Source organism: Balaenoptera physalus (assembly GCF_965194825.1).
Source record: "Balaenoptera physalus genome assembly, chromosome: 18".
NCBI lineage: Eukaryota > Metazoa > Chordata > Mammalia > Artiodactyla > Balaenopteridae > Balaenoptera > Balaenoptera physalus.
In genome coordinates, this window is record NC_138899.1 from 15,583,074 (window position 1) to 15,610,020 (window position 26,947).

The following is a 26,947-nucleotide window of genomic DNA, read 5'->3' on the forward strand; positions in this document are numbered from 1 at the left end:
AAATGGTCTAAAGTTCTAAAAGTTCTTGATTTCAAAGGCCAAGTGTACTTAGGTGAGTGGTGCTGATTTAATCTATCGTTCTTTTTCTTTTCTTTTTTTTAAAAAATATTGCAGCTTCTAAAAAGTTCTCAAACAAAAATAATTCAAAAGCTCTGAAATTTAGACTATGACAGTAATTAAGAAAATGCAGAAAGGGCACTGGTAGATTTTTAAAAACTATTTTAATACAAGATTAATAGCAATTTTCTATCCAAATCAGAAATGAAAAAAATCTTAACCCAAATAATATTCATTTGACAGTCACATAAAATTTTAGGTTTGATTGGTGCACACATTTGTCCTGCATATATGTTATGCATATGCACACAGAGACCTCACTACTACGCCATCTTGAGGTGTCTTTTCACAGAAGTACCTCATTACAAGGCAATGTCAAAGATTCCAGTACTTTTCAACTTTCACTGAGGCTCAAATAGCCCCATGCTAGGCTGAGTCTCGTGCTGTAGCAAACTGTGTTATAGCAAGGCTCCAGAATGCGTACAAATCAATACCCTCTTTGTAGAACTTGGCCTAAAACTAAACACTGGCTAATGTCTCCACCGAGGAGGAACACATTGCAAATTTGTAAGTTATGGTCTCCTTACTCTTCTGTTGGCAAAGCTAAAGTGCCCCTCCCCTCCCTTTTTTTTTTTTTTTTTTTTTAAAGTTAGAAGTCAGATTTGTTAGTGACTGTAAGTAAATGAAAATGAGTTTGAATTTCTGCAAGTTTTGGATAAGTCAAAACTTGCATTTGCTAACCCTTCCACCTTTAATCAAACCACCTGGTAATTAGCCTTGCAAAGAGAAGTAGTAAAAGAATCACAACTCAGGAATTGCTAAGGTTTTATTCCTCCTTGGGGACTTTAGTTGGTGTTCAGTGTGTAGCCAAAACATGTATGTAATGGCTAAAGAATTAAAGTAGGCTAATGTCTGCAGCAGGGAATATAAATTAAATATCAGGCTTCTGCGTCCAATAATATTTTCAGTGTGTCTGATTTATAGAACGCTACTTTTATAATTCCTACTGCTTATCAATGAATAGTTGTGTTTTTCAGTGTAGACAAAGTAGTATTATCTATCTATCCCTTACAACTAAAGCAGGTAACACAAGATATTGATCTGGGTAAGTCACTGTAAGGGATTCAGATTGCTAGTGCTAATGTTCTATGATGGCTCTAATCAAAGTCCCGACTTGACCTTCATCCAAACGAGAGAAGGCTGTCGTGGCCGTCCCTCAACACAGAACCAGAAGTGGAGCTCAAACTCGTGAATTTGCAATCTATTCTTCTCTGCTAAAGACTTTAGCCTCTGTTTAGCTTTTGTTATAAGGTATACAAAGTATAATATACACCAATTACAGACGTGTATTTCTGTTAGAAAAATACATATTATAACTAAAGACCATGTAAATAGAGGCACTTCAATAAGCTAAGTGTTTGCAGTTATAAGCATCGCCCAACGATTCCTAGCATCCGATTTCAGTGAGCCCATCCCTCTCTACTCATAACAGAGGTTATGACGTGATTACAGAATTTAGGGGACATCAAAGCAAATGAGGACAGGTCAGGAAAAATAATGGTGCATCGTTGCCTCCCCTATCACTACGCTAAAACGAGAGAAATTAATTTGGTGAGGGGAGGGGGAGATTCCAAAACACTTACTGAAATGGGTTAACTAGATTAAACTAATTCCCTTAGGGCACAAAAAATTCCCATGTGAAATTAGTCTGAAAACCATGTGACATAGTAGGATGATGATAAAAACCAGGAAGTACAATTTGAATAATATTTTGACCACATCCATGCAGGTGACTAATACTGTGGCATCATTAACTGACAGTGGATTCAGTTCTCTGCCCGGCTCATATAGATCACTATAGCTCACCAATGTGAATAGTATTGTTAACGAAGGTGTTGAAACAGATGAAGCAGGCGTTTATATATTGTCTGTGTGGTTAGTGTTTATAGAACATGGGTTCACATTCAATAATATAATGTGTATTCACATACATGCACAAAACCCTTTGTGGGTGAAAGTACAGGGAAAACAAGGCATTCTGATCTACTTCACAGAAAACAAGGCAGATATATTTTAAAAAGGAAAGACTTGGAACTTAAAGCTATAAAAACAAGTTATGACTCAAATATTTTGGAAAATCAAGATTGATTTAATTTGTATTGCACCTTAATTACTGGAGAAAGACAATACTGATTTCTGAACATACAACACAATGAGCAACATAAATGACTGGTCCTTCATAGAGATGTTTTATGTGTAACTGGTGATAGGAAGCCAAAGTTTGGCAGTGAAATGAATGGTTTTCTAGAAGTATGTAATGCTGAATTAGATTGTATTAATTTCATAAAGATTTAAATGAAAAGATGCCACAAAATCTCTCAGAATCCTACATTCCGTATTTCGTTAGGCATACAATAGCAATAGATGCTTCTAAATACTTTGTTTTGCAAAAGTGCTCAAGTATACTTAATACTATTGTGCCGCATGTGTTCTACCTAAATGTGATGACTAAATCAATAACTAATTATAATTTTGATGAGTACGGAGATCGAAAAATACCATTGATATGTCATGACTGCCAATGGGTTAATTAACATGTGACTGGCATACTATGGTGTCTTGAAACATTACTTTTCCCAACCCCAGATACATCATAAAAACCAAAAAACACATGGATAGCCAATGGTATTCATAAAGCCCCAGGTTAGTTTATTTTGCTTCTCTCTGTCAGGAGGAGCATAGTGCCTGGCTTTGGCACACCTGGCGGATCAGTTAGGCTCCAAATCAGCCTCTTGAATTAGGATATTTCTCCAAGTGCCAAGCAGGAATCCTAGGCTGAAGGCGTTGTACCGAAAGCAATGGTTTTGTGTGAATCACGTTCCTTGCGCATACGGTTTCCATGACCAGTAAAGTTCTGCACACCCACGGCTCTGCCCATGCGTTCGATACAGTCTGGAGCACCCAGGACAAAACATGCTCATGTGAGAAGGGTGTGCCCTGGCAAACTCTTAATAAATGGACGGTTAGATACGTAAAAAGTTCTCTTTCTTGATTCTTGGTGCTCACAGATCATTGAGGAATCCCTTCTCTGAGCAGCACAAAACAAGAAGAGCTGGTTGACAAAACATTTTCGTTACAAAGGTGTGTCAACCCTGAGCTTGGAATTAAGAAGTTAAAATCTGTGATTTATATATATATAGATATAAAAATAGATGATCATACTAAGACTAAAAAAGTGAAAGAAATCTCCATGTCAATACTATATATATATTTTTTTTGTCTTGAGTTTTTTGTTGTTGTTGTGAGTTATTTTGTAAGAGAATGCCCTTGTGATGCAGAAACCAACTGACACAAAGCAAATAGTTAAAAATGAAAACTCACTTATGGATCGAATTGTTTATCGGTTCATTAAAGGAACTCTTCTTTTGGGAGGGTAATGAGCATGGGGCAGAAACATCTAATTCACGTCAAGCCTGTGGCTAAAGCAAAGCAATTGTATGGTTGAACATTATTTTCATTTCAGACCCTTGAGGAGGATGAATTCATGAGTGTGTCCACTAGTAACTGGAGACGAAGGGAGAAATCTGTGCCAATTGGATACAGTGGTCAGACGTTAAGAGAATTAAGGAAAATGGTGCCATTACTGAAATTGAAATCGGGCAGGGTGAGAGAGAGGTGCTGAGTTGTAGCACATTTTACTCTCAGATTAAAGATGGAATTCTAAATTTCCTATCAGTACCTCTGAATCAGCTTGGCATTGTATGGTTAGCGTGCAAGACCTCCAAGACAACAGTGTATTTTCACTACGTTAAAAAAAATTTCAAACCTTCTCCACATAAGCATTTTGTAAACCTGATTTGTCACAGAAAAGCTCACACTGGGAGTTGGCTGGCAATGCCGAACTTACAACGTTAAAGCTCTTTTATTTTTCTCGTTTGCTTCTTTGTTGAAAATGCAGTTGTCTTGGGGTTTGGCCTGATTTTGCAAGGAAAATTATTTTCTTCCTATTTTTTTTAAATGGGGAAAAAAATTAAAAACTCACAACGTGAGATTCCTTCACTTCTGCAGCATAAAAGCAAATGAAGGTAAGAAAATCTCCTGGTACGAAAGATTTGAGTAAGAATTCTCTAGAATAAACAAGTTTCCCACAGATGATAGCTGAAGGAAAGAGGAAGCAGTCCAGTCTGGCACCCGGTGCTCTTTGGGAAAACAAAAAGGGAGGCATAGTGCAGTACTGCTCTCTTCTCATAGAAAACGGTAAGCGTTTGTGGCATGGTCCATTGTCCAAGAGTGTAAGAAAAGAAGTGAGTTGGCCGTCCAAATAGCTAAAATGCAGTTTCATCTGACCAAAATCCCAGGATTATCTGCACAGTCTCTGCCACGCCAGGGCGATGCAGACGAGAGACCCTGAGAGGAGGGAGCGTTCCAGGCGGGCTGCAGAAGAGTCTACTTCTCTCCTGTCAGGGTCCACTGCCGGGGCCTCTGTGGTGACAAACTCAAACTCCGTAGGACACACATCATGCATGCACCCACTGCCGCTCCCCGAGCCGCTGGATTCATCACCTGGTGCGGACAGATCGAAAGGGAGAGTTAGACCCAGTCTAGCAAAGAGTGGGGCACACGTGAGATTTGGGCATGGAGGTGGCAGGGGCCATCTCCCCACCCAAGGGTCCCCCACCCCACTCCACCCCCATGGGTTTGTTTTTAATGGGCAGGTTTGTGATGCGTGGGTGGACTGTATCTAAATAGACATCTGAAACATAGTGCTTCATTTTAATTTTTTTATTTTTGGCCGCAACGCGAGGCATGTGGGATCTTGGTTCCCCAACCAGGGATGGAACCCGTGCCCTGTGCAGTGGAAGTGCAGAGTCTTAACCACTGGACCGCCAGGGAAGTCCCTGAAACATAGTGTTAATAGAGACGTCTGTGTCTCTATTTCTGACCAAGCTGAACATATTTAATACGTAGCTCTTTACAGAAGAAGTTTGCCATTCCGCGCTCAAAACCAATGCCCAGGTGTCCACTTAGTGTGCTGTCTTAGCCTGGCATCGTCCCTGCCTGCCTCAAATGCCTTCTGGGCCTTCTCTATTCCCACTTCTGACTGCTTGGTTCCTTCATGTTTCTTAAACGCTTTATCTCAGATCTGGGTCCAGTTAAGTCTCCATCCATTACTAGCTATGTGAAAGTACTTATCACCATTTGCAACTCTATTATTTACTTTCTTGTTCCCTCCATGAGAACGTATACTTTTTGGGGGAGAGCAGACACGTTGTGTATACTGCTCATTTCTGTATCCCCATTGGCTTTAATGGCCCCTGGCATATAGCAGGTTCACAATAAATACTTATTGGATAATTAAATATGCCTTGGGCAGTTTCTTCAACTTCTTTCAGTTTCCCCAACTCCATAGCTACTGACGATAACATTCACCTTGTTGAGGATACGTGAAAAGCCCCTGATAAAATGTGTGAGGGCACCAAACCCAGTGTGCGCGATGGTGCCTGACGGAAGAAATGTGGCTCCTACAGCAAAGACGACCTAGATTTTAACCTGCTGTCTTTTATTTAAATGAATTAGGGCAAGCCAATTAGTCTCACTGGGCTCTGCGTGCTCACCTGTAAAAATGAGAATAATCATATCTATTTCACTGAATTGTTATAGGGTATAAGTGAGATAATGTTCCTAGCAGGGCTTAGGAAACAGTACACCTGGTAAGGACGTGCTATTTCCCCTCCTTGCTCAACGAGTCCATTCAATAGCCCTAAATGCCTCCCTGCTGGCCTGAAATGCTGATGTCCGTGTTGAGCTGCTCCGAAAGACTGGCACCACCTTGGCTGCTAGATGCTACTTAAGCAAAGCCAGGTAATGCAGGGACCTTCCAATGTCCCTCCAATAAGCACGGCTCAACTCAGTGCAATTTTTTTTTAAATGTGACATCTAAATACCACATAAGATCACTTGAATACACTATACCAGGTTCTTAACATTTTCTCTAATTTATCTTTAGTGGCCTTGCAAGGGGGAAAATGCCCATTAATTAAATTCAGAGATATCACAGTTGCTAAGGGAATTATATTAAACACTGGTATTATGAACAAGAAGTAATATAACCTTTACAAAGATATTACTAAGGTGATTTAGAATATTAGAAATGTGGTAAGCAAATAATGACGAGAGAATCTAGTTGAGAAAAATAATGGCCCCATCTCTTTCTGAAAGGAATCACAAATGCAGGTATTTAAGGGGCGGTTTTTTTAAATGTCGAAAGCAATAAGGCTGATGACGACTATAAGATGTGATAGTGGTTTATATGACAGACACTATCCTAATGTAGGAGGCCAAGTTCGGTGCTGGGGTTAGAGCAAAGTGATGGTCTTAAGTGTTGCTGATTTTTATTTTCTTTTTAGGGGAAATGGAGCAAGTTCTCTCCTCAAGGACAGTCCCTAAGCTTTGCAGATTGACATGTATACAACCTCTTTCGGTCAGAGAGGAGAGAGAACCAAGGCCAACATCAACTCATTCTTATGTATCTTGAATTATTTATTCCAATAGTCATTCTCTAGGTAATAAAGCATTTTATTATATTAGATAGAGAAGACAGAAAAGATAAATTGAGAGGAGTGAAGCTAAGGAATGAGCAGGGGAGAAGCAGCAAAGGCTAAAACCTCGTGTAATTTTCTCTTCTGAAGAGGGGAGGAGAGGTTTAGTAAAGAGGAAGAGAAATCATGGGAGGACTTGAGAAAGTTTACAGCAAGTCCATCGGGTTGGCAATGATCCTGCACTGAGAAAGTTAATTTTTGAGTTATTTAAAAGAGAATTAAGCATGAAAAATTTTCTACAGGGGACAACTCAGTAGAGTGATGGTTAAGACTCAGATGACTTCATGTCTTCCATCTGTAACTTGGTTCTTTCTATCTCATTAATTCAAGCACACAGCATCATCTTTTGCTTCAGTGACCACATTACAGAATCACTGGCAACTCCACATCTTAAGTCCAAGAAATCTTTTCCCGAGAACTCTCTCTAGAAGAATATATATATATATATAAAATACATAAGAATATATATATATATTCTTCTAGAGAATATACTTTTTTATAATATATAAAACAACAAAACAAAAAAAACTTGCCTTTATGCATCTAGAAACCACTTAGACAAAACCCAAATATAGTTAGTTTCATTTGATGTGCATTCAGTAGTCTTTCAAATCACTTCTGATATTTTGTGATCTTTAATAAAATAGTCATGTGTAATGTTACTTCAGCATTTTACTATTTTTCTCAAGATTTCAGATACAAATGTCAGTGGGTCGTGTATGTGCATGATTGGAGAAGGAGAAAGAACTGATGCAGTTGATTCCATGGCACACGAGATATTATCTTAGCTCCTTTACACACAGCCTCAAATGAAGCTCCCAACGATCCTTATTCAGGAATGCTTCCCATCCTATAGAAGAAGAACCTGAGGCTCAAGAGATAATTTGTTCAAGACCTCAGTTCTTGAGTGATACAACAGGGATTCCTTCCCAGTCTTGTCTGAGTGAGCAATCTTGAGAATATTCTTCCCTTGGTGGTTGGGAGGAGGGACGGGAGTTTGAGGCAGAGACATAAATGCTGATGGGGAAAGGAGAAGGGGAAAACATTACTTTGCTGCCTTATCATTAATGGATCAACTGGCAGCCAAAACTCAGTTTTAGCTTTAGTATAGCTGAATGTCAGCCACTGAAACCATTCCTTAAGAGCAGTTATGATTTTAGTAGTATCCTAAGTTCTGCAGAGCAGAGCTCTCTGCCCCAAGGACTATAAACAGCTTTGCAGATGGGGTAAGAATGACACAAAAGGGCCAAGGTGCACACTGCTCTTAAAGAAAAATTACAGTAAACTTATTTACAAAATAGAAACAGACTCACAGACCTAGAGAATGAACTTATGGTTATGGGGGGCGGGGAGGGAAGGGGTGGGGGGGGGGGGAAGGGATAGTTAGGGAGTTTGGGATTGACATGTACACACTGCTATATTTAAGATGAATAACCAACAAGGACCTACTGTATAGCACAGGGAACTCTGCCCAATACTCTAATGACCTATATGGGAAAAGAATTTGAAAAAGAATAGATATATGTATAACTGAATCACTTTGCTGTACACCTGAAACTAACAGCATTGTTAATCAACTATACTCCAATATAAAATAAAAATTAAAAAAAATTCTTTCTTTAAACAAAAGACAAATTATGGTATAATCTTCTATAATGGTTTTCACTCTGGAGGTTACAGGTGCTGGTAAAGGCGTTCTTACTCGTGTCCTGGAAGTTGACGTCATTGCCGTTATACGCGTTCTTCAGTTTGTTGGTCATCACACGGAGAGCCATGATCTGCTGCCTGATGAACGTGTCGGGCCGCGTGATGTCCACGTCCACCTCGGGGTTGTTGATCTGGTTGGTCAGCCCATCGTTCATGATCTCAGGCAAGTATCTGCCGGGCAGAGAGGGAGGACAGGGTAGGGTGAAGCAGGAGCGACCTCGAAACCAGGTTCTGCCACCTTGTTTCTAACAGTGAGCCCAAACGTTGGCAAAACTCGGGCTCGGTTCCTGGAAAAAAGGCCAAACGGTGAAAACAAGGCATACATCTTCCCAGAGGGAGATGTGGCAGTCCTGCTACTCTTCTCACAAGGCTCTTGCACCTTTGGCTTCTTTCCCATTTCTGGTGCCCCTTATTGGAACGTTGGAGCTCAGACTGCTACAGCAGCCTCAAATGGACTTCCTTGTCCTCGTCTTTCCATTCTAGCACAACCTGCACAAGCTGTCTGGTTAACCTTCATAAAATATTGCTTTCGTCATGTCACTCTTCTGTTTAAAACTTGATGATAGTAGCTAATGTTTATGGGGTGCTTACTAAATGCCAGGCACTGTGCTAAACACTTCACACGCATTAAAAAACTTCAGTCTCCCAGCAAGTCTAGGAGGTAGGTACTATTTCAGCCCCATTTGTATCATAGAAAACTGAGACTTAGTGAGGATAAGTAACTGTGCAAAGTCACAGAGCTAATGGATCTAACTTCAGAGCCCACGTGCCCAAACACTGCACCATATTGCCTGGTTGATCAGAAGCTACAATTCACACTTTATGGCTCAGCAATCCAAGCCCATCTCCACCTCCTGTCTACTTTCTTAGGCTGCAACACTCCTTTCAAGGTACCCTCCTTGCCTTATGGAATCTTCTCCCTGGATCCATCTTATCTTTGCCGGCAAAGAACTTTCCCATTCAAGTTTTAAATATCGTTAAAGACCCAGGTCAATCCTCACTTTCTCTTTGAGATGTTTTCCAGTTTTTAGGGATCTGCCCACTTTTTTGTAGGGCTTCCAAGTTCGGTGGGGCATTTTGGGCACTGCACAAAGTCATCTGCCGAGGGAGGGAGCTGGGGCTGAAATCCAGCCCGAGTGCCCGTGCAGGGCACCATCCACCAAAAGGGGTGTCGTTTTCTTTCCTTTTCCTTTCCTTTTCTTCTCTTTTGTGGGAATCTTTTTATTTTAGAAAATTTTAGCATGCACCGAAGTAGAGACAATAGTATACGAAACCTTCATATTCCCATCTGGGCATCCTTTTCTAATTCCTGCAAAGGCACTATGTTGTCTGTGTCCTGGTAAGAAACAAACACATGGCACACTCAAAGGAGCAATAAAGAGAGTTTAAAGAAGAGACTGTTTACAAAGGTGTGAACAGGGTTGAAGGAAACCAACCAATGTGGCAAAGAACCCTGGGGCTGGCAACAGCAGAAGGGCCAGAGGGGATGGAGCTGTTACCAGAATGCATGAGATCTGAAACCACGGAATGCAGCCAGAAGACACTGCAACTGCCAAACCAAGGCCCCTCAGGGAGGGAGCGGAGGGAATGATACCCTGACCTCTCTAGTCCCTCCTTCTGACCTCTGGCTGGTGCCTCCCATTGGCTGAACCCAACTGGAAGCCAACAGGAAAGGATACCCAGATGATGCAGTCTGTAGAGGTTCTCCTGCAGGGCACAGACCAAGGTGGGGGGGTGAAGAGTGGATCTCAAGGCGAGTCAGAACATCCAGCCCAAGCATCTGATAGGCTGGAGCAGCCCTGCCTAATTGCTATCATTATCATTCTTTTACTGCCTCTCTTAGTGTTGCCTGAAAGCCGAAGAAACTTCCCTTCCTCTATTTTGTCCTTCCTATTTACATTTTCTCATACAATATACTTATGCTTAGAATTCTTCCCCTTCCCGCAGGTTATTTTCCAATTTTCTGAAAACAAAGGTTCTATCCATCAGCCTCCAAAAGAAGAAATAGAAACACACAAAGAAACTTTTATATTTAAGCCATATTTCAGGTGTTGAAATCTTATGCATGATGTATTTGTGCATGAATGGGTTTACCATTTTATTTTATTTTGAATTGAATTTTTTTATACAGCAGGTTCTTATTAGTTATCTATTTTATACATATTAGTGTATATATGTTAATCCCAATCTCCCAATTCATCACACCACCACCGCCCCCCCCACCGCTTTCCCCCCTTGGTGTCCATATGTTTGTTCTCTACATCTGTGTCTCTATTTCTGCCTTGCATGGTTTACCCATTTTATTTATTTATTTATTTATTTATTTATTTTTGGCTGCATTGGGTCTTCGTTGCTGCGCGTGGGCTTTTTCTAGTTTCGGAGAGCGGGGGCTACTCTCCCTTGCGGTGCACGGGCTTCTCATTGCGGTGGCTTCTCTTGTTGCTGAGCATGGGCTCTAGGTGTGCGGGCTTCAGTAGTTGTGGCTCGCAGGCTTAGTAGTGGTGGCTCATGGGCTCAGTAGTTGTGGCTTGCGGGCTCTAGAGCACAGGCTCAGTAGTTGTTGTGCACAGGCTTAGTTGCTCCCCGGCATGTGGCATCTTCCCGGACCAGGGCTCGAACCCGTGTCCCCTGCATTGGCAGGCGGATTCTTAACCACAGCGCCACCAGGGAAGCCCGGTTTACCCATTTTAAATCAGAGGTCCCAGAATAAGCTCCATGTCTTCATCCATATCTTGAATAAAATTGACTTCATGATGTATACTACATAATGAATAATAAAGCACACAGAGTGCATTGCAAATTCTTTTCCATAGAACTTCACAGTATTTACTGCCCTAAAAAATGTCCTAATTGAAATGAAAGAGTCATGGAACTATATTTCTTTATTTTTGCACTAAAGCGTGATGTTTGTGTTGCCTTTTAATATATCTGGTATACCAGTAAAATTCTGTTAGATTCTGAGATTGTCTTCCTGATATAAGTTCTAAAATATGATATTGGATTGACTGTCATTGACATTCAATTATATGTGTCGGGCTGCGTGAGCTCTACCTAATCAGTAAAGCCCATCGGAATAAAAAATACAAGGGCAGTCCAGCCTTTGCTGGCACAGGAGCTGAGGAGAGGGGCTGAAAGGTGTCCATGGGTTCTGGTGTTGCCCCTGGACCTTCTGGACAATGGTCCCTGCCGCTGTACCTATGCTGAGTCAGAGGAGGGCTTTGTTTCTTTCAGCCGCTGTGCGCACGGCACAGCTAGCCGAGACTCATTTATCAGAAGCTGACTGCGATAGCTTACATGGGAATGCCACCCTTGGGAGTCTGAGCATGCAGGAACAATACAAGACTGCCAAAGAAACCCAGCCTCAAACTGTGCCTGCTGATGTTCAGCTACTTACTTACAATAAAAGCAAGTAACAATGCACCCATGTCCTCAAGAACCTTTTCTCCTTTAGTGTATTCAAAGGGAAACTTTAGAAACAATATGGAAACTTAAACCGAAAAACACAGTTGAAAAAGAAAATGGCCATTTTGTCACTCCAGGGGTACATCCTGAGGCCAAATCTGTGGACGTCCACAGTGCAGCCTGGGGGATCAATGGAAGCCCAGTTCAGCACCAGCCCATTTATTTGTTGCCTCTCTTGTTTGATCTCTTTACATAACGCTCATATCCTGCAAGAATGGACGCATCTTTGAGCCCATAATATTCTCCCCTTTATTAGATTTTGCACCAGCTCTTTGGCTTGAGGGCATTCTATTTTTGCACCATCATAGTCTGGGAGACATGGAAGGGGAGGAGAATCTTGCTACAGAGAGTCCAGGTTCTGAGGCGGGCTGCACATTTACACGGGGCAGGGAGAACCCAGAAATGAGGACAAATTGGAGGGGTGTCACTGTTTGCCAATACCGCACGCTGTGGTGTGGAAAGTGAGTGGAATCTGGGAATAGTTAAGCATAGCTTCCCCATTTTGGTTGCCTCCTATTTTGTAAGACCATGTGTAGGGTCTACATCTTCAGCAGTTTTGCAGAATTATTTGTCTTCACATCTGCTATGGTCTGCACGTTTGTGTTCTCCCAAAATCTACATATTAAAAACCTGATGTCCAAGGTGATAGTATTAGAAGGTAAGGCATTTGATCAAGAGGGCTCTGTGCTCATGATTGGGACTAGAACTTTTATAAAGGAGGCTGCACAGGGCTTCCCAGCCCCTTCTGCATGGTGAGGATACAACGAGAAGCCTTCAATCCAGAAGGAGTCCTGGTGGAGGAGATTTCTGTGGAGCTTGCTGTGAGTGATGAGTGACCGGGTCAGCAGAGCAGGCATTCCCGACACAGGGCACTACCATCAATGGGCTCAGAATCAATGGCCCGTAGAGAAATTGGAACTCTTCTGCATGGCTAGAGGGAATGTAAAATGGTACAGCGCTTTGGAAAACAGTATGGCAGTTCTTCAAAAAAATAAAAATAGAATTATCATACGATCCAGCAATTCCACTTCTGGGTATATATCTAATAGAATTGGAAGCAAGGACTCAAACAGATATTTGTACACCCATGTTGACAGCGGCATTATTTACAACAGCCAGAAGGTGGAAGCAACCCAAGTATCTTCTGACAGATGAATGGATAAACAAATGTGGTCTATACATATAATAACTCAGCCTTAAAAAGGAAGGACATTCTGACACATGCTGACATCGATGAATCTTAAAGACATTATGCTAAGTGAAATAAGCCGATCACAGAGGGATGTATGTTGTATAATTTCACTTATGTAAGGTACTTGAAATAATAGTCAAATTCATAGAGACAGAAAGTAGAATGGTGGTTGACGGGGGCTGGTGGGAGGGAGGTGTAGGGGGTTATTGTTAATGGGTGTAGAGTTTTAGTTAAGGAAGATAAAAATGTTTGTGGATGGATGGTGGTGATGATTGCACAGCCATGTGAATGTACTTAATGCCACTCAACTGTACACTTAAAAAATGGCTGAAATGGTAAAATTTATGTTGTGTATGTTTTACCACAGTTTAAAAAAAAATCTAAGTTTTAAGTACAGTTTTCTAAAGTTCTTAACGTATATGACTTTTTCCCTCTCCATTTTTTCCTGACTGCAAACTGGAATTTTCAAAACATACTGTGACTTTATGTTTTAAGTGGATTTGTAAATTCTTGAAGACTTTTGAGCTGGAGTTGTCTGTGGCATTAGGTACTTCAAAGAGATGTGACACCAAGACATGGTCAAAGGCACAGAGGTTGACCCAGGGCACCTGAGATCTCTTTGGGACCCAGCAGTGTAATCATGGGCAAGTCACTTAGCTACTATATATATATATATATATATATATATATGTATATATATATATATGTGTATATATATATATATGTATATATATATATAGTATATAGAATTATATTGCTTATATAATTATTTTTATATTTATATGGATAATTCGTACCTTATTTGTTTCATAAGCTGCCATATTAAGTGAAAGTATATGAAAATGCTTGACAAATATAATACACTATGCAATTGCAATGCATTCTTAAAAAATTAAGTTGTGAACATGGCTCCCTCAAATGCCAAACTTGCTTCTTAGGAGGGTTGACAGCAGCAGAATTGCGAGTTTTAAAGCCTGGATTCACGGACAGAAGAATGATTTGCTGTGGCTTTCTTTCCAGCTGGAAGATGCGTGTCATGAAATGGTTTGGAACTCTTGGAGGACAGACAGCTCGTTGGTTGTGCTAGTGAACAGAAGGTAAATTCTTTGACGTGGGTTCTGAGCTCATTGGCAGGAGCTGCCCAAACCATCCTTTCTTGGTAGAATTGGAGTCAGCAAACTCCAGGGCGGGTGGGAAAGAAGACCCACGAGCCAGTCCTCAGGGCTGCCGAGCTGTCGACAGCAACATGCCTCTCTCCTCCCATCTGTAGCCACACTTTTCTTCACTTCCAGGAGGTGCACGCAGCGTCCCTCTCCCCCAGGACAGTCAGGCTTCGTGGGGTCTTCCCTTCTAAGCATCCCAGAGAAGGGAAGTGGGCTTTCAGCAATGTCAGCTTGGACAGTTGCCAGTTTTCTTCCCAGACAGACAAATCGTTAACATGCTCCCTGAGGCTTGCACCTGAACTGAAAAAGGGAACATCTTACATATTAATAGGAACTTAAAGTAGGGCTGCCAGATAAAATACAGGATGGCCAGTGAAATCTGAATTTCAGATAAACAATGAATCCTTTTTTCAGTGTAAGTGTGTTCCACTTGGTGTCTGCTGTTTTTAACGTGCTAAATCTGGCAACTCTGCCTTAGAGCCTCGCTACTCAAAGTGCGGTCCCCGGACCAGCAGCATCTGCATCTCCTGCAAGCCTGTTAGAAATGCAGAGTCTCAGGCCTACCGCAGACTTACTGAATCAGACTCTGCATTTTTAACAAGATCTCCCAGATTTTAGCCTGTACACTTGAGAAGCACTGCTTTAGAGTTTACCACCTATTCTCACAGACATTATTGCACTGGTCTTTAAATTGTCCCAGTGGTTGGCAAGGGAAGGAGAAGCAGGGAAGGGCCTCTGCTGACCACCTGGTCTTGTTGTAAATGGAGATTTACGTGCTGACAGGGTCATCGGTGCGCCCACAATTTCCTCCCCTCAGAGGGCACAGTCTTTTCCTTCTACCTCACCTCCTGTTTCCAGACCTGCTCCGCTACTGAAGCAGAGTGAGACCTGCCAGAGATGGGCAAAGGTGGGAGCAGGGGATGAAGGTGGGTTTACGTTCTGGGGGAACGATTACTCACATACCGTTGACCGTCATCTCAACACAGCAGCTTGCACCCTGTGGTTACCACAGCCGCATCTGTGTGTGTCCTGTTTTGTCTCAAGTCATCATTAATTTCAACGGGTGATATTCATTTACTAACACCTATTTGGGAAAATAATACATACTGGAGTAAAGGGACATATCCACTGTAGGAGTCGTTTTGATTTCAGAAATGTTAGCATGTGAAATAGGCATGCTTCTGAATCAAGGAAGTATGGTAGAGAGCCTGGAGCTGCATGCAGAAAACAATCAGGAGAAATATGAATAATGGCAGACAAGTCTGAGCAAATACTTAGATAGGATAAAAGGGCTGCAAAGACTGGCTGAAGGAATCAGATGGATAAAATACAAAGAAAGGAAGAAACGTCTGGGTGACCGGCAGCCTCATCCCTGTTTTAAAACAGCCTTGAGTTTTAAAACGCCAGACAATCTCTATCAATGCTAATAGACATCGCTGTTCCATATCTATAAACACTTGATAGATTTTTTGTTTTTAAATAAAGGTTCTGGTTCTTTTATTTCACAGGATGACAAGAATAACCTTTCTTTCTTTTTTACAAGCATTCCTAAACATTTAAGAAGGTCTATCATCTGAAAGGCCATACTTCAAAATAAGGGAGAAAATAGGTTGCCTGTGTTACAAACGGATTTTTTAACTTGCAAAATAGTTCAGTGGAATTTTTTTTTTTAATGAAAACTTCTCTTGTGTGTTCCTTGATCAATTAATATTTGGATGAGAAGAAAACTTCAATTAAATTTAATCCAACAAATCTTTATTGGTTATCTACTTACAATGTTATTAAATATAAAGTTATAGGGCTTCCCTGGTTGTGCAGTGGTTGGGAATCCACCTGCCAAGGCAGGGGACACGGGTTCGAGCCATGGTCCGGGAAGATCCCACGTGCTGTGGAGCAACTAAGCCTGTGCGCCACAACTACTGAGCCTGCGCTCTACAGCCCCCGAGCCACAACTACTGAGCCCGTGTGCCACAACTACTGAAGCCCACGTGCCTAGAGCCCGTGCTCCGCAACAAGAGAAGCCACCGCAATGAGCAGCCTGTACACCACAGCGAAGACCCAATGCAGCTAAAAATAATAGATAAATAAATAAAGTTATAATATTAAGATTCCATTCCAGTGGAAGAAATAAAAAGGAACTAAAAAAACCCCTTGAAATTGTAATTTTTCAATGGAAATATAATTTGAGTCACAAATATTTGACAGCGTTATCTTTTTAATGATACACTGGGTTAAATTCTGGAATATTCATGCAAATGATTTTATCGCATTAAGTTTGATGATTTCCCTCGCCCACATAAAATCCTCCAATGGCTTCCCATAGACCTCAGGATAAAATTCAAATCTGGTCCCTGAGTACTGATCCAGGTGTGTCTCCACCTATGTGGTCCTTTCCCAACCTACAGTCCAACAGGAGGGTGTTTAAATTTCCAAAATCCACTGTCTTCTCTCAAGCCACTGTGCCTTTTCATGTGTTGACAGACACCACTGCCATCACATAGTACTTAATTGACAGAGCCTTGCACAGTGCCTGGGTTGAGGGAGTGCTTAATAATATTGCTGATGAACTGAATGAACCAAACGTAGACCCACTAAATCTTTTGCAGAGCAAAGACTCTGTTTCATTTATTCTTCTAACCTGGGGAGAACAGTATTTATCTGTCATTTGTTCTAGAGTCAGGGTATTAAAGTGAAAAGAATACTCTCTAGGGTTTGGGAAATTTCAGCTTTCACCCTTGTTAGTTGGCTAACCTTAGACTAATGTTTTACCCTGTCTCGGTTCCTGACACAGTGAGGAACTTGGCTGAACCATCGCAGTCTCTTTTTGCTCTAACTTCAATGGTCTTTATCTATCTATCTATCTTCCCCATTCATTTTCTTGAGGGAATGTAGTCCGCTCCCCAGTCCCCTGCCCAAAGCCTTTTTTTATATTTCCTTTTGTAAGACACTGCATATGCGCTAATATCCGGTAACCTGTGTAACTATCCACGGGAATGTAGTTCAAAACGCAGCCGCTGTTTTAGCCAAAGCTAAAAGGTAAACACAGATGGGCAACAGAGCAGCTCGGAAAATCAACCACTTTATTCATTAGGCCACCTGGTCATCCTTTATAGTGTCTTTTTGTACAGTCATTAGGAAAAGACACATTGGAAGCTGTTAATTCACAGCTGAATTTGCTGGCCCAAGGTCTCCTTCCTGAAAGGTCGGACACTGATAAATTACCAAGCATTTTTGAGGAGAATGCTGTTGATACCATGCACAGCCTCTTGGACCCTCATGATCTAAGATGTGCACATTGATATTTGGGGGTAACTTGAAATGATTACAGTTTTTTCTACAGCTGTCTTGTTTTCATCTTGCTAAGCTCTCTCTAGTATGGCTAATAATCTCATTACCAATAGATGCTAAAAAATGCAACTCAGCAGTGTAAGAAATTACACCCAGTGAGCACCTCACTTGCACCCCTTCCTTTTGCAGCTTCTTCTGAACTTAATATCCATGAATCTTCTTGTTCCCTTTTCATCACAGCTACTTCATATGCTTGAAACCGCCCAATAACGCCCCAGGACAGTCCCCACTCTTAGGTTCTCTACCTCTTGGTTGATCCCCCAAGATTCCTTGAGTGCAATTTACCAGCTGCTCTGCCCACCTGCATCCCCACTGGGGAGGGCTCAGGCAGACTCCTCTCCTGGGGGCTGCCCGGCCTGCCAACTCCCAGCCAGTTCTCCCGTCCAACTTCTCCACCCCATGAAAACTCAGGCCAAGCCCATTTCTGGGCTGAATCCAGAAATTCAGAAATTCCATACCAAGTGGCAGTAGCATGGGACGGCAGAGCAGAGGATAAGAACAGAACCATCTCTCATCAGGAGATTCCAATAGGACTTTTCAAGGCATGGAACCTGTGAGAACGCTTTCCTGGTTGTCCGTCTGTCATTTTCTTTTTCCCTAACCCCTTCAATGAGACTTCGATATTTTTTTTTCTCCAAGGGTGAAAAAAATTACAGTTGAATGTTCACTTCCTGTTTAACTTGTGATGGAAAAAAACCAGTAAGCTGTGCAAATTTAACTATGGATAAAAATAGCTCTGCTATCTTAAAGTCAGTAAGTGAACATAAAAAGCTCTTTGTGATCTCAGGATGTCCGTAACCTGGCATCTGTCACCATCCCTCTGTCCTCATCCAGAGGCGAGGCATTCAGAACAAGGATTCCACGCTTAATGGCACCTTGAGAATAAGTGCTCCCGGGTACCCATCAAACCTGTCACTCTGAACAGCTGTCGCTAAGTGACGACTTGTCCCTCCACCCTCCGTTGCTTTTTGCATAAACAGGTCTGCAGCACTGTGCCAGGAGAGCCTTCCAAGGCTAGATGTGCAATGCCCCATCCATAAGAACAGCGAGCCGCCCTCACCTGGCTTTGCTGTGCCCGTTCCAACATTCCTCTTCGTTGGACGTGCCCGCCGTCACACTCTCGTCCTTGCAGATGGTATAGGGCAATGCCGACCAGACCTTTTTAGAGAGCTTCAGTTTCTCTTTTATGTCTGTGACCTGATCAAGAAAGCAAGGAAAGAGAGTGAACATTCTCCCCAGGCGTCGTCCGCTTCTACACAAGGATGCAACTCAGGGGAAGGTTAGAGAGTCTGCTATAGGACTAGCACAGGCTCTCCATCAGCTTTAAGAGAGACACCATCCTGCAGGATTTGTTGCCCAGGAAAGCCTCACTTCTTCCTTTCTCCATCTCCCTCTAGATTCCAGCAGAGAGTTCTCAGGTAATTGGCTCCTGGTTTTCCATCTTTTCTGTCCTCCCATCCTTTGAAGTAAAAACTTCTGAAGCATCTCAACTGGCTTCAGGTCCCTCTCCAGCTGGGAGAAATAGGTGTTCTCTATTGCAAACACCTTCAATATATTCTTTAGGATTCATATGCCTGGATGTCAGATAAATGCACCTAAAGGACGCACGAAGAGATACAGCACTTTCCCCAAAGGTCTACTTGTTTCTGCAAGAAATGAATATTGTCACTAATTCAGCTGCTGGTAACCCCTGCACTTGACCAAGTGACAAGCCCACACAGCACACTCTTGGACGATGAACAGCAACCCAAATCCACTTAAAAATCTCTAGCAGCAGAGAGAAGAGTCATTACAAATACAAGCAAGTGTAAAATCCACAGCCCTGTGGATGGATGGCCGGGAGGAGCTTAGTACCAGCATCTTTAGTGCTTTCGGTCTCAGCACTGACTTTTCGTCTGTGGAAAAGGTAGAGAGAGAGATTCAGTACAATTTTGGCTCCATAATTAGAATCTAGTTTCATGCAGTCACGACCCTTATTTCCTATTCTGTCTACATGAACATTGGGAAAATCTGTGGATGGTTGAAATGCCTCTGTTATAGGTTGAATTATGTCCCCCTAACATTTGTATGCTGAAGCCCTAACCCTCAGTACTTCAAGAATAAAACCTTATTTGGAGATGGGGTCTTTACAGAGGTAAGGAAGTTAAAATGAGGTCATTAGAGTGGCCCTAATCCAATATGACTGGTGTCCTTATAAAAAGGGGAAATTTGTACACAGAGATATGCATAGAGGTAAGACAATGTGAAGAGACACAGGGAGAAAACATTCATCTACAGGCCAAGGAGAGAAACCTGGAAAAAATCCTTTCCTCACAGCCCTCAAAATCAACAAATCCTGCTGACACATTGATTTTGGACTTCTAGCCTCCAGAACTGTGGGACAATAAATTTCTGTGGTTTAAGCTGCCCACACCTCATTATGACAGCCCTAGCAAAGCTATACAGCATCCTAGAAGGGAGGACCACTGACACTTGTAATCAGTGGCTTCTGGAAACAAAGTATTCTGTGTTTACTGTGGATGGAGTACAGATGTGAGAAAAAATCCCAAAGATCTGTTGTCAGGTTTAAGAGGAAACACAAAGAAATAAAAGATCTCTGATCTTTCATGTTGTCCCCAGTCATATTTCTTTGTAGTTCCAGAATTGTACAGTTTTGTGTGTGTGTGTGTGTGTATTGCTGCTTTTTTTAATTGAAAAAAGCCCATGATTCTTTAGGACGTGATACAAGATTATTTTCCGGTCAGACAGTCAGATCATAATTTCTACAATTTCTATAATAACCATAAATTCCAAAGGTTCCTGTTCTTCCCACCCCAATTCACTTTTGGCACCTATATGTGAAATGTCACTTCTGAAAAATGGGGAAAAAATATGCTAAGGACTAGGCTTTTACCACAGTCCTCCTTTCCTGATGAAAAATGTTCTGATTGCTGAATTTTGAATATTGATACAAGAAAGATGAATAATATCTTATCCATAAAAATCTTTTTCTAACTAGATGGTTGTCTCAGAAACAAAGTTATATTAGAAACAGCAGCCAGTTCTCAGAGGGAAAGGAGCAATGGCTTCTCTTATCCTTCTGCACTTCTTCTAAATTCAGAATTTACTGAGCAATTCTACGAGCGGTAGCGGGGCCTCTGGCATAGGCTCTGGCTTCATGATTTTAGAACACACAGAATTGTACAGTTTTTGGCCCTTGCTTATTTGTGATTCTGATGATGACAGAGATTTCAGTCATGGGAAATATCTGTTCACCAGTAAGTACTGAAGACGACCAGAATGCTGAATCCAAGAACCTGGTACACATCCTTCAATAGTGTGATGTTACTTTTGTTTCAGAGCATAAAAAAATCCACAAGTAATGACCTTCCAAGGAGTAGCTTACAATCAGCAAATGTTTAGGGTAGCTTAAAATCTACACTCTCGGGCTTCCCTGGTGGCGCAGTGGTTGAGAATCTGCCTACCAATGCAGGCGACACGGGTTCGAGCCCTGGTCTGGGAAGATCCCACATGCCGCGGAGCAACTGGGCCCGTGAGCCACAACTACTGAGCCTGCGCGTCTGGAGCCTGTGCTCCGCAACAAGAGAGGCCGCGATAGTGAGAGGCCCGCGCACCGCGATGAAGAGTGGCCCCCACTTGCCACAACTAGAGAAAGCCCTCGCACAGAAACGAAGACCCAACACAGCCAAAAATAAATAAATAAATAAGTTAAAAAGAAAAAAGAAAAGAGCCTCTTACTCTACCTTTAAAAAAAAAAACAACTACACTCTCTGATTTCCCCCATTTGTGCTGACTTTGGTCCACAGGCTTCCCCCTGGCTCTCCTTCCAGCCAATCTGACTGGCTAAGGGGGCTGTGATGATGCCAGTCGTTTTCTGCTCACAATTCCTAGCACAGATGTGGGTACATATCGCTATGTTTTTTTTTTTTTAATTTTTGTTTTAACGATATGTGGCCATTTCTATCCAGCCATAGATGGATAGACATTCTCTGTTTAACAATTATTCAAAAACCTTCAAACCCCCGAAACACCAACTAAGAAATGTTGAAAGCATAATAGAAAAACAACCATTCTGCAGCCGTCTCATAGTAATAATGATCTCAGTAAGTATCATCAATAGATGCTGTTGTGGGTTGAGTTGTGTCCGCCCCAAAAGATGCTGGATCCTGCCCACCAGTACCTGTGAATGTGACCTTGACCTTATTTGGAAATAGAGTCTTTGCAGATGATCAAGTTAAAATGGGGTCATTAGGGTGGGCCCTAATCCAATATGACTTTGTCCTTATTAAAAGGGGAGATTTAGCCACAGACACACACACACACACACACACACACACACACACACACAGGGAGGACATCACGTGAAGATGAAGGCAGAGATTGGGGCGATGCATATACAAGCCAAGGAACACCAGAGATGGCCAGCGAGCCACCGGAAGCCAGGGGACAGGCCTGGGACAGATTCTCTCTCACAGCCTCAGAAAGAAACAGCCCTGACACTTGGATCTCAGACTTCCAGCCTCCAGACTGTGAGAAATTAAACTTCTATTGTTGTAAGCCACCCAGTTGGTGGTTACACAGCCCTAGCAAACCAGTACAAGCGCAAAATAATATTGGGTAAAAGTTTAATGGGGAACAGGATATGTATACAATCCCAAAGCATTCCCCACAGATGACATTATTACAAAAGGACGACTGTCATCATTCTACGGTGCAGAAACTTGGCAGGCCCTACCTTAACCAAGTGATCAAAGTAACAGGACAGACTGACATCGGGTACCTCCTGATGTGATGGGACAAGAAGGACCCATCACTTATGCAGCGAAAATTCATAACCTGAATCCAGTCATGAGGACACATTAGACAACCCCCAACTGAGGGATGTTTTACAAAACAACTGGCCTGTATTCCTCAAAAATGTCAGTCATAAAAGGTAAAGAAAAGCTGAAGAGTTCGTCTAGATTAAGAAGAATAAGAGCCATGACGTCCAAATGCAGTGGACGGTTCTGGATGGGGCACTAGATTGGAAAAATAATTGCCAGGAAGGATATTATTGAGATAGTTGGCAAAATTTGAACACTGACTCTGTATTAGATAATATTGTATCAGTGTTAAATTTCCTGAACATGAACTCATATTGTGATCACACAGGAGAATGTCATGTTCTTAGGAGATACACACTGGAGTACTTAGAACTAAAGAGTTATGATTTCCACAACTTATTCTAGAATGGTTCAAGAATAATAATAAGAATAAAAACACATAGATATATAGAGCAAGAGAGAGTGAGAAAGCAAATGTAAGAAAATTTTAATAATTGGTGAATCTAGATGGAGGTATAAAATTTTTTCAAAAATTGCAATTTTTCAGTAAGTTTGAATTTTTAAAAAAATAAAACGTGTCAAAAATAAAATCCTTCACATTTGGTTTGTTCGGCAGGGTGTCACTTCAATGTCTCTAACCTCTAACCTGGACTACCTACTTAGGCCACTCAACCTCACTGCTCTAAACACAAACCCCAGAGGCAGAAATAGGTATTACATATTCATCGCTAGTCCAGAAAATGACCAGCTTCAGGATGGAAATGCTGTAAGTTTTATTCTGTCTCATAATAAATACACCAAGAATGGGCCTTCACCTGTCTGCTTTTTTTCATATAGAAATCCCACCTTTATGCTGTGGGAATCTGAACCAAATATATATATTTTGAGACAGAGAAAGTAAAATTGCGTGACATCCCACAGGTATCTATCTCCTCTTTTAATATTTGCCAAATTGAACAGAGTATATTATGCTGCTCTTTCTTTAAATCAGACTCAAGTATTGCATCTTTCATGGTGCATTCTCTGGTCCCCTGGTTAAGTTTGGATGGAAATTTCTGTGTTCCACAGGGGGCCCTGTTCATGATTCTGAGTACTGATGGCTCCGATCCCTTATAATTGGCTTACTTTTCTGACTCTCTCTTAGACCACATGCATCTTGAGGGCTGGGACAGGGTTCTAATTTGTCTTTATCCTCAGTGCTTAGAAGGGGTTGGGTGAACAACCACCCCATTTTGCCTGGGACATAGGAGAATCTAGGACACTGAGTTTTCAGCCCCAAACCAGAAAGTCCCGGGCAAACCGAGATGAGTTAGACACACAGGTCTCAGCACACAGTAGGTGTTCAATAAATGTTGGTTGAGAAAATGGGTTTCATTGCCCTAGTATATTACAAAGTCATAGACCTTATGGCTAACACAAAATAGTTGGGGGGGGGTCACACACTGTGGGCTCTTATCTCAAAAGGGTGGGGAGGCACTGAGGGTCCTCCCAGGAGTTGTATCTGGCTTAGTGAGCCAGATACAAGGGTGAGGGTCCCTTCTGACCATTCACTACAGCACATTTTATAATCAGGTCACGTTCACTCTGGCATTTCAGAAGCCAGGCATTTTCATTGTGCAACTGAAGGCGATAACGGCAAAGGCGCAGTGAGAGATGCAAATGCTGTTTTAACATTCTGCACGAAAACATCATCCAATTCACTTCCAGGCTGGGGTGGTGACGCAGACAGCTGAAAATAATGGACACTATTAGCCACTGGAGAGGAATATGCCTTTGATTCTAAAGACTAGCTGAATGATTGCACTTTGTTTTCTGGTATCAAGAAAGTTTTTCAATTCTCACACCGTTCAGAAGTATATTTTCATTTTCTTTTCTTTTTCTTTTTGAATAATAATGTAACTTACTTTGCTGTAGCTCTAGATCTGAGTTGTTTTTTTTTCTTCCTGGAGACTTAAGTGTACACAATAGTGTGCTAACTTTTATGTTAGCAAGCATTCTTGGTAGAAATATATTACTGACAGTAAGAGTGAGCCCTAATTCATTAATAATACAAACTTGATGGGAACAAAGACCTGGGATCAGATGTGGAATTTACAACTTCTTTTCCCTGCTTCCCAAATGAGCGATTCTAGGACAGATTAACTCTCTCCAATACTTGCAAATTATATTTACCATTTGTCCAGTGTTACATTAGGAGTACTGTACTATTAGTAATACCTGTGTACTAAATATTTTTCATCTATGCTATTGACAGCTTGTGAAAGTTAAACAACAATTTCTGTTATGCCATAGGAATCTGATCCAAATAGATACTGTTGGGATCCACAGGGAAAATGTGAGCCCTCTTAGAGAACTTATCGGGACTTGATTCTGACTTCTGACCATTCCAACTACTGGCTTCAGTAAAGGCAGACACTCTCAGTTTAAAGCCTGTCAAGGGTCCTGAATACTTGACTATAGAAACACAGTGGTACCATTTTCATACCCACCCTACAGTATTGTACAGTTACATAAAAGAGGGAGGCAGCTGACAAAGTGGAGGGGTTGCTGAAAACAAAGGGATTAGCAAAACCAAAGAGCATAAAGAAGGATGGTCTAAGCACTGTCGTCTGATAACTTCAGTTAAGAAGTAATCTTGGGGCTTCCCTGGTGGCGCAGTGGTTGACAATCTGCCTGCCAATGCAGGGGACACGGGTTCGATCCCTGGTCTGGGAAGATCCCACATGCCGCGGAGCAACCAGGCCCGTGAGCCACAATTACTGAGCCTGCACGTCTGGAGCCTGTGCTCCTCAACAAGAGAGGCCGCGATAATGAGAGGCCCGCGCACCGCGAGCAAGAGTGGCCCCCACTCGCCGCAACTAGAGAAAGCCCTTGCACAGAAACGAGGACCCAACACAGCCAAAAATAATAAATAAATAAATAAATAAATAATTAAAAAAAAGAAACACAAAACAAAACAACTGCCATTAACTGAATAATGCTTTCAGATGAAATTGTATTTAAAAAAAAAAAAAAGAAGTAATCTTGCCCCAAATATTTAACCTGAATCTTATCAGGCTTCTGACTTAACAACTTCCAGTTTACAGGAAATATTAGGGATAGAGGTATAAACTAAGTAACACCATAAATAAATGATCAGACACATCCAGTGTGTGGGATATTATATAAGACAACTGGCCTTGACTCTTCAAAAGAAGAGGGAGAAAAAGAAAGGAAGATTGTTGTAAATGAAAATAAAAACAAAAACAAAACTCTAAAAGCATAACAACCAAATGCTATGTGAAGACCTTAACTGAATCCTGGATGTGGAGGTGGGTACTGAGGGTTAAGAGAGAGTTTTGAGATAATTGAGGAATTTTGAATATAATATAGGTAGTAGATGATGTTACTGAATTCCTGTTAATATTCTTAAGTGTAATCATGGTATTGTGGTTGTGTAGGAGACTATCCTTGCTTTTAGAAGATTCACAAGGAGGTATTCAGAGACAACGTGTTATTTTGTCTTAGACTTACTTGAAAGTAGCAAGAAAGTCAACCATGATTGAATCTACACAAAGAATACATGGATGTTAACTTTATTATTTTTCCAACCATTTCAGTGTCATTTGAAAAAGTTAAAAATAACAGAAAGTTGGGAAAAGAAATAAGACTTTATTGTCAGGGCACATGGTGTTTAAGAGCCTTGCTGCATTCAGCCTAGGGCAGTAACTGACTCAAAACAATTGAGGGCTAACTGGGAGATTTCATTGAGCTAAGGCACTTACATTCGATCTTCAAAACTCTGTGCTAAGGTATTACTCCCTGCTTGCAACTGGGAAATGGGGGTTTAGAGAAGTGAAAAAAAAATGGCGACACATCTAGTAAATGGCAGAGAGGAAATTCAAATTCAAATGTAGACTTCAGAATTGTTACTCTTAACCACTAGGCTTGATCGGGATGTTGTCTATAGCTATGGTCTCCAACTTGTGTGTGTTGGTTTGGTGGTGGGGTGGTGTGCACGTCCTTAGGGGTGGGTAAGATGACTCAGTGTGATTCAAGACAAAAACATTAGAACTTCTATTTCTATTTTTTAAAAATAAAAATATAAGGGGAATTAAGCCTTCTTAATATTTCATCTATCTACCGATTGATGTGCCTTCAATCAGTCCTTGTAGCAGTGGCCATTTCTCAATTATCCCATGGGAAGAGTGAGAGTAGACATTGGGAAAAGGCTTGAAATGGCACCTTCCTCTCCCCTCATTAGCTGGCTCCTGGGGTATTGAAATCTATCCCAGTTCATAAGTGCTGGTTAAATGCACTTATGGGCTAGATTATGTAGTTTTAACTAATTCATTAAATGGGCCAGTGACTTAAAATGACTTTTGCAAAGAAACTTCGGATTTCTTTCTTTTCAAATAGTGCAAGCACAAGTGAACAACAGTAAAATGGCAGGTATGATACTTCCCTCACTCTTGATACATCTGCCACATTACAGAGTAAAAATAATAAAGGTTCTGTATTTTATCTCACTCTTCAAAAGTTTCTATTTTTTGCATACATCTCACAAGGTACAGAGTATATTAGTTCAGCAGTGCTTATATATAATTTATGCAAAAA

General features: G+C 41.5%; 1 protein-coding gene across 2 annotated transcripts in view; it reads right to left on the reverse strand.

Annotated features, from left to right (window-relative positions):
* Positions 1-204: 204 nt before the first annotated feature.
* The window catches only part of GPC6 (glypican 6), a 1,071,594-nt gene continuing 1,044,851 nt past the window's right edge, over positions 205-26,947 (reverse strand). For both annotated transcript variants that reach the window (XM_082434646.1, XM_082434647.1), the window contains exons 7-9: positions 18,589-18,725; positions 8,359-8,534; positions 205-4,620 (exon numbers count right to left, since the gene is read on the reverse strand). In XM_082434646.1, coding sequence (XP_082290772.1) covers positions 4,418-4,620; positions 8,359-8,534; positions 18,589-18,725 — 516 coding nt within the window. In that variant the 3' untranslated portion in view covers positions 205-4,417. The remainder of the gene's footprint in view (positions 4,621-8,358; positions 8,535-18,588; positions 18,726-26,947) is intronic.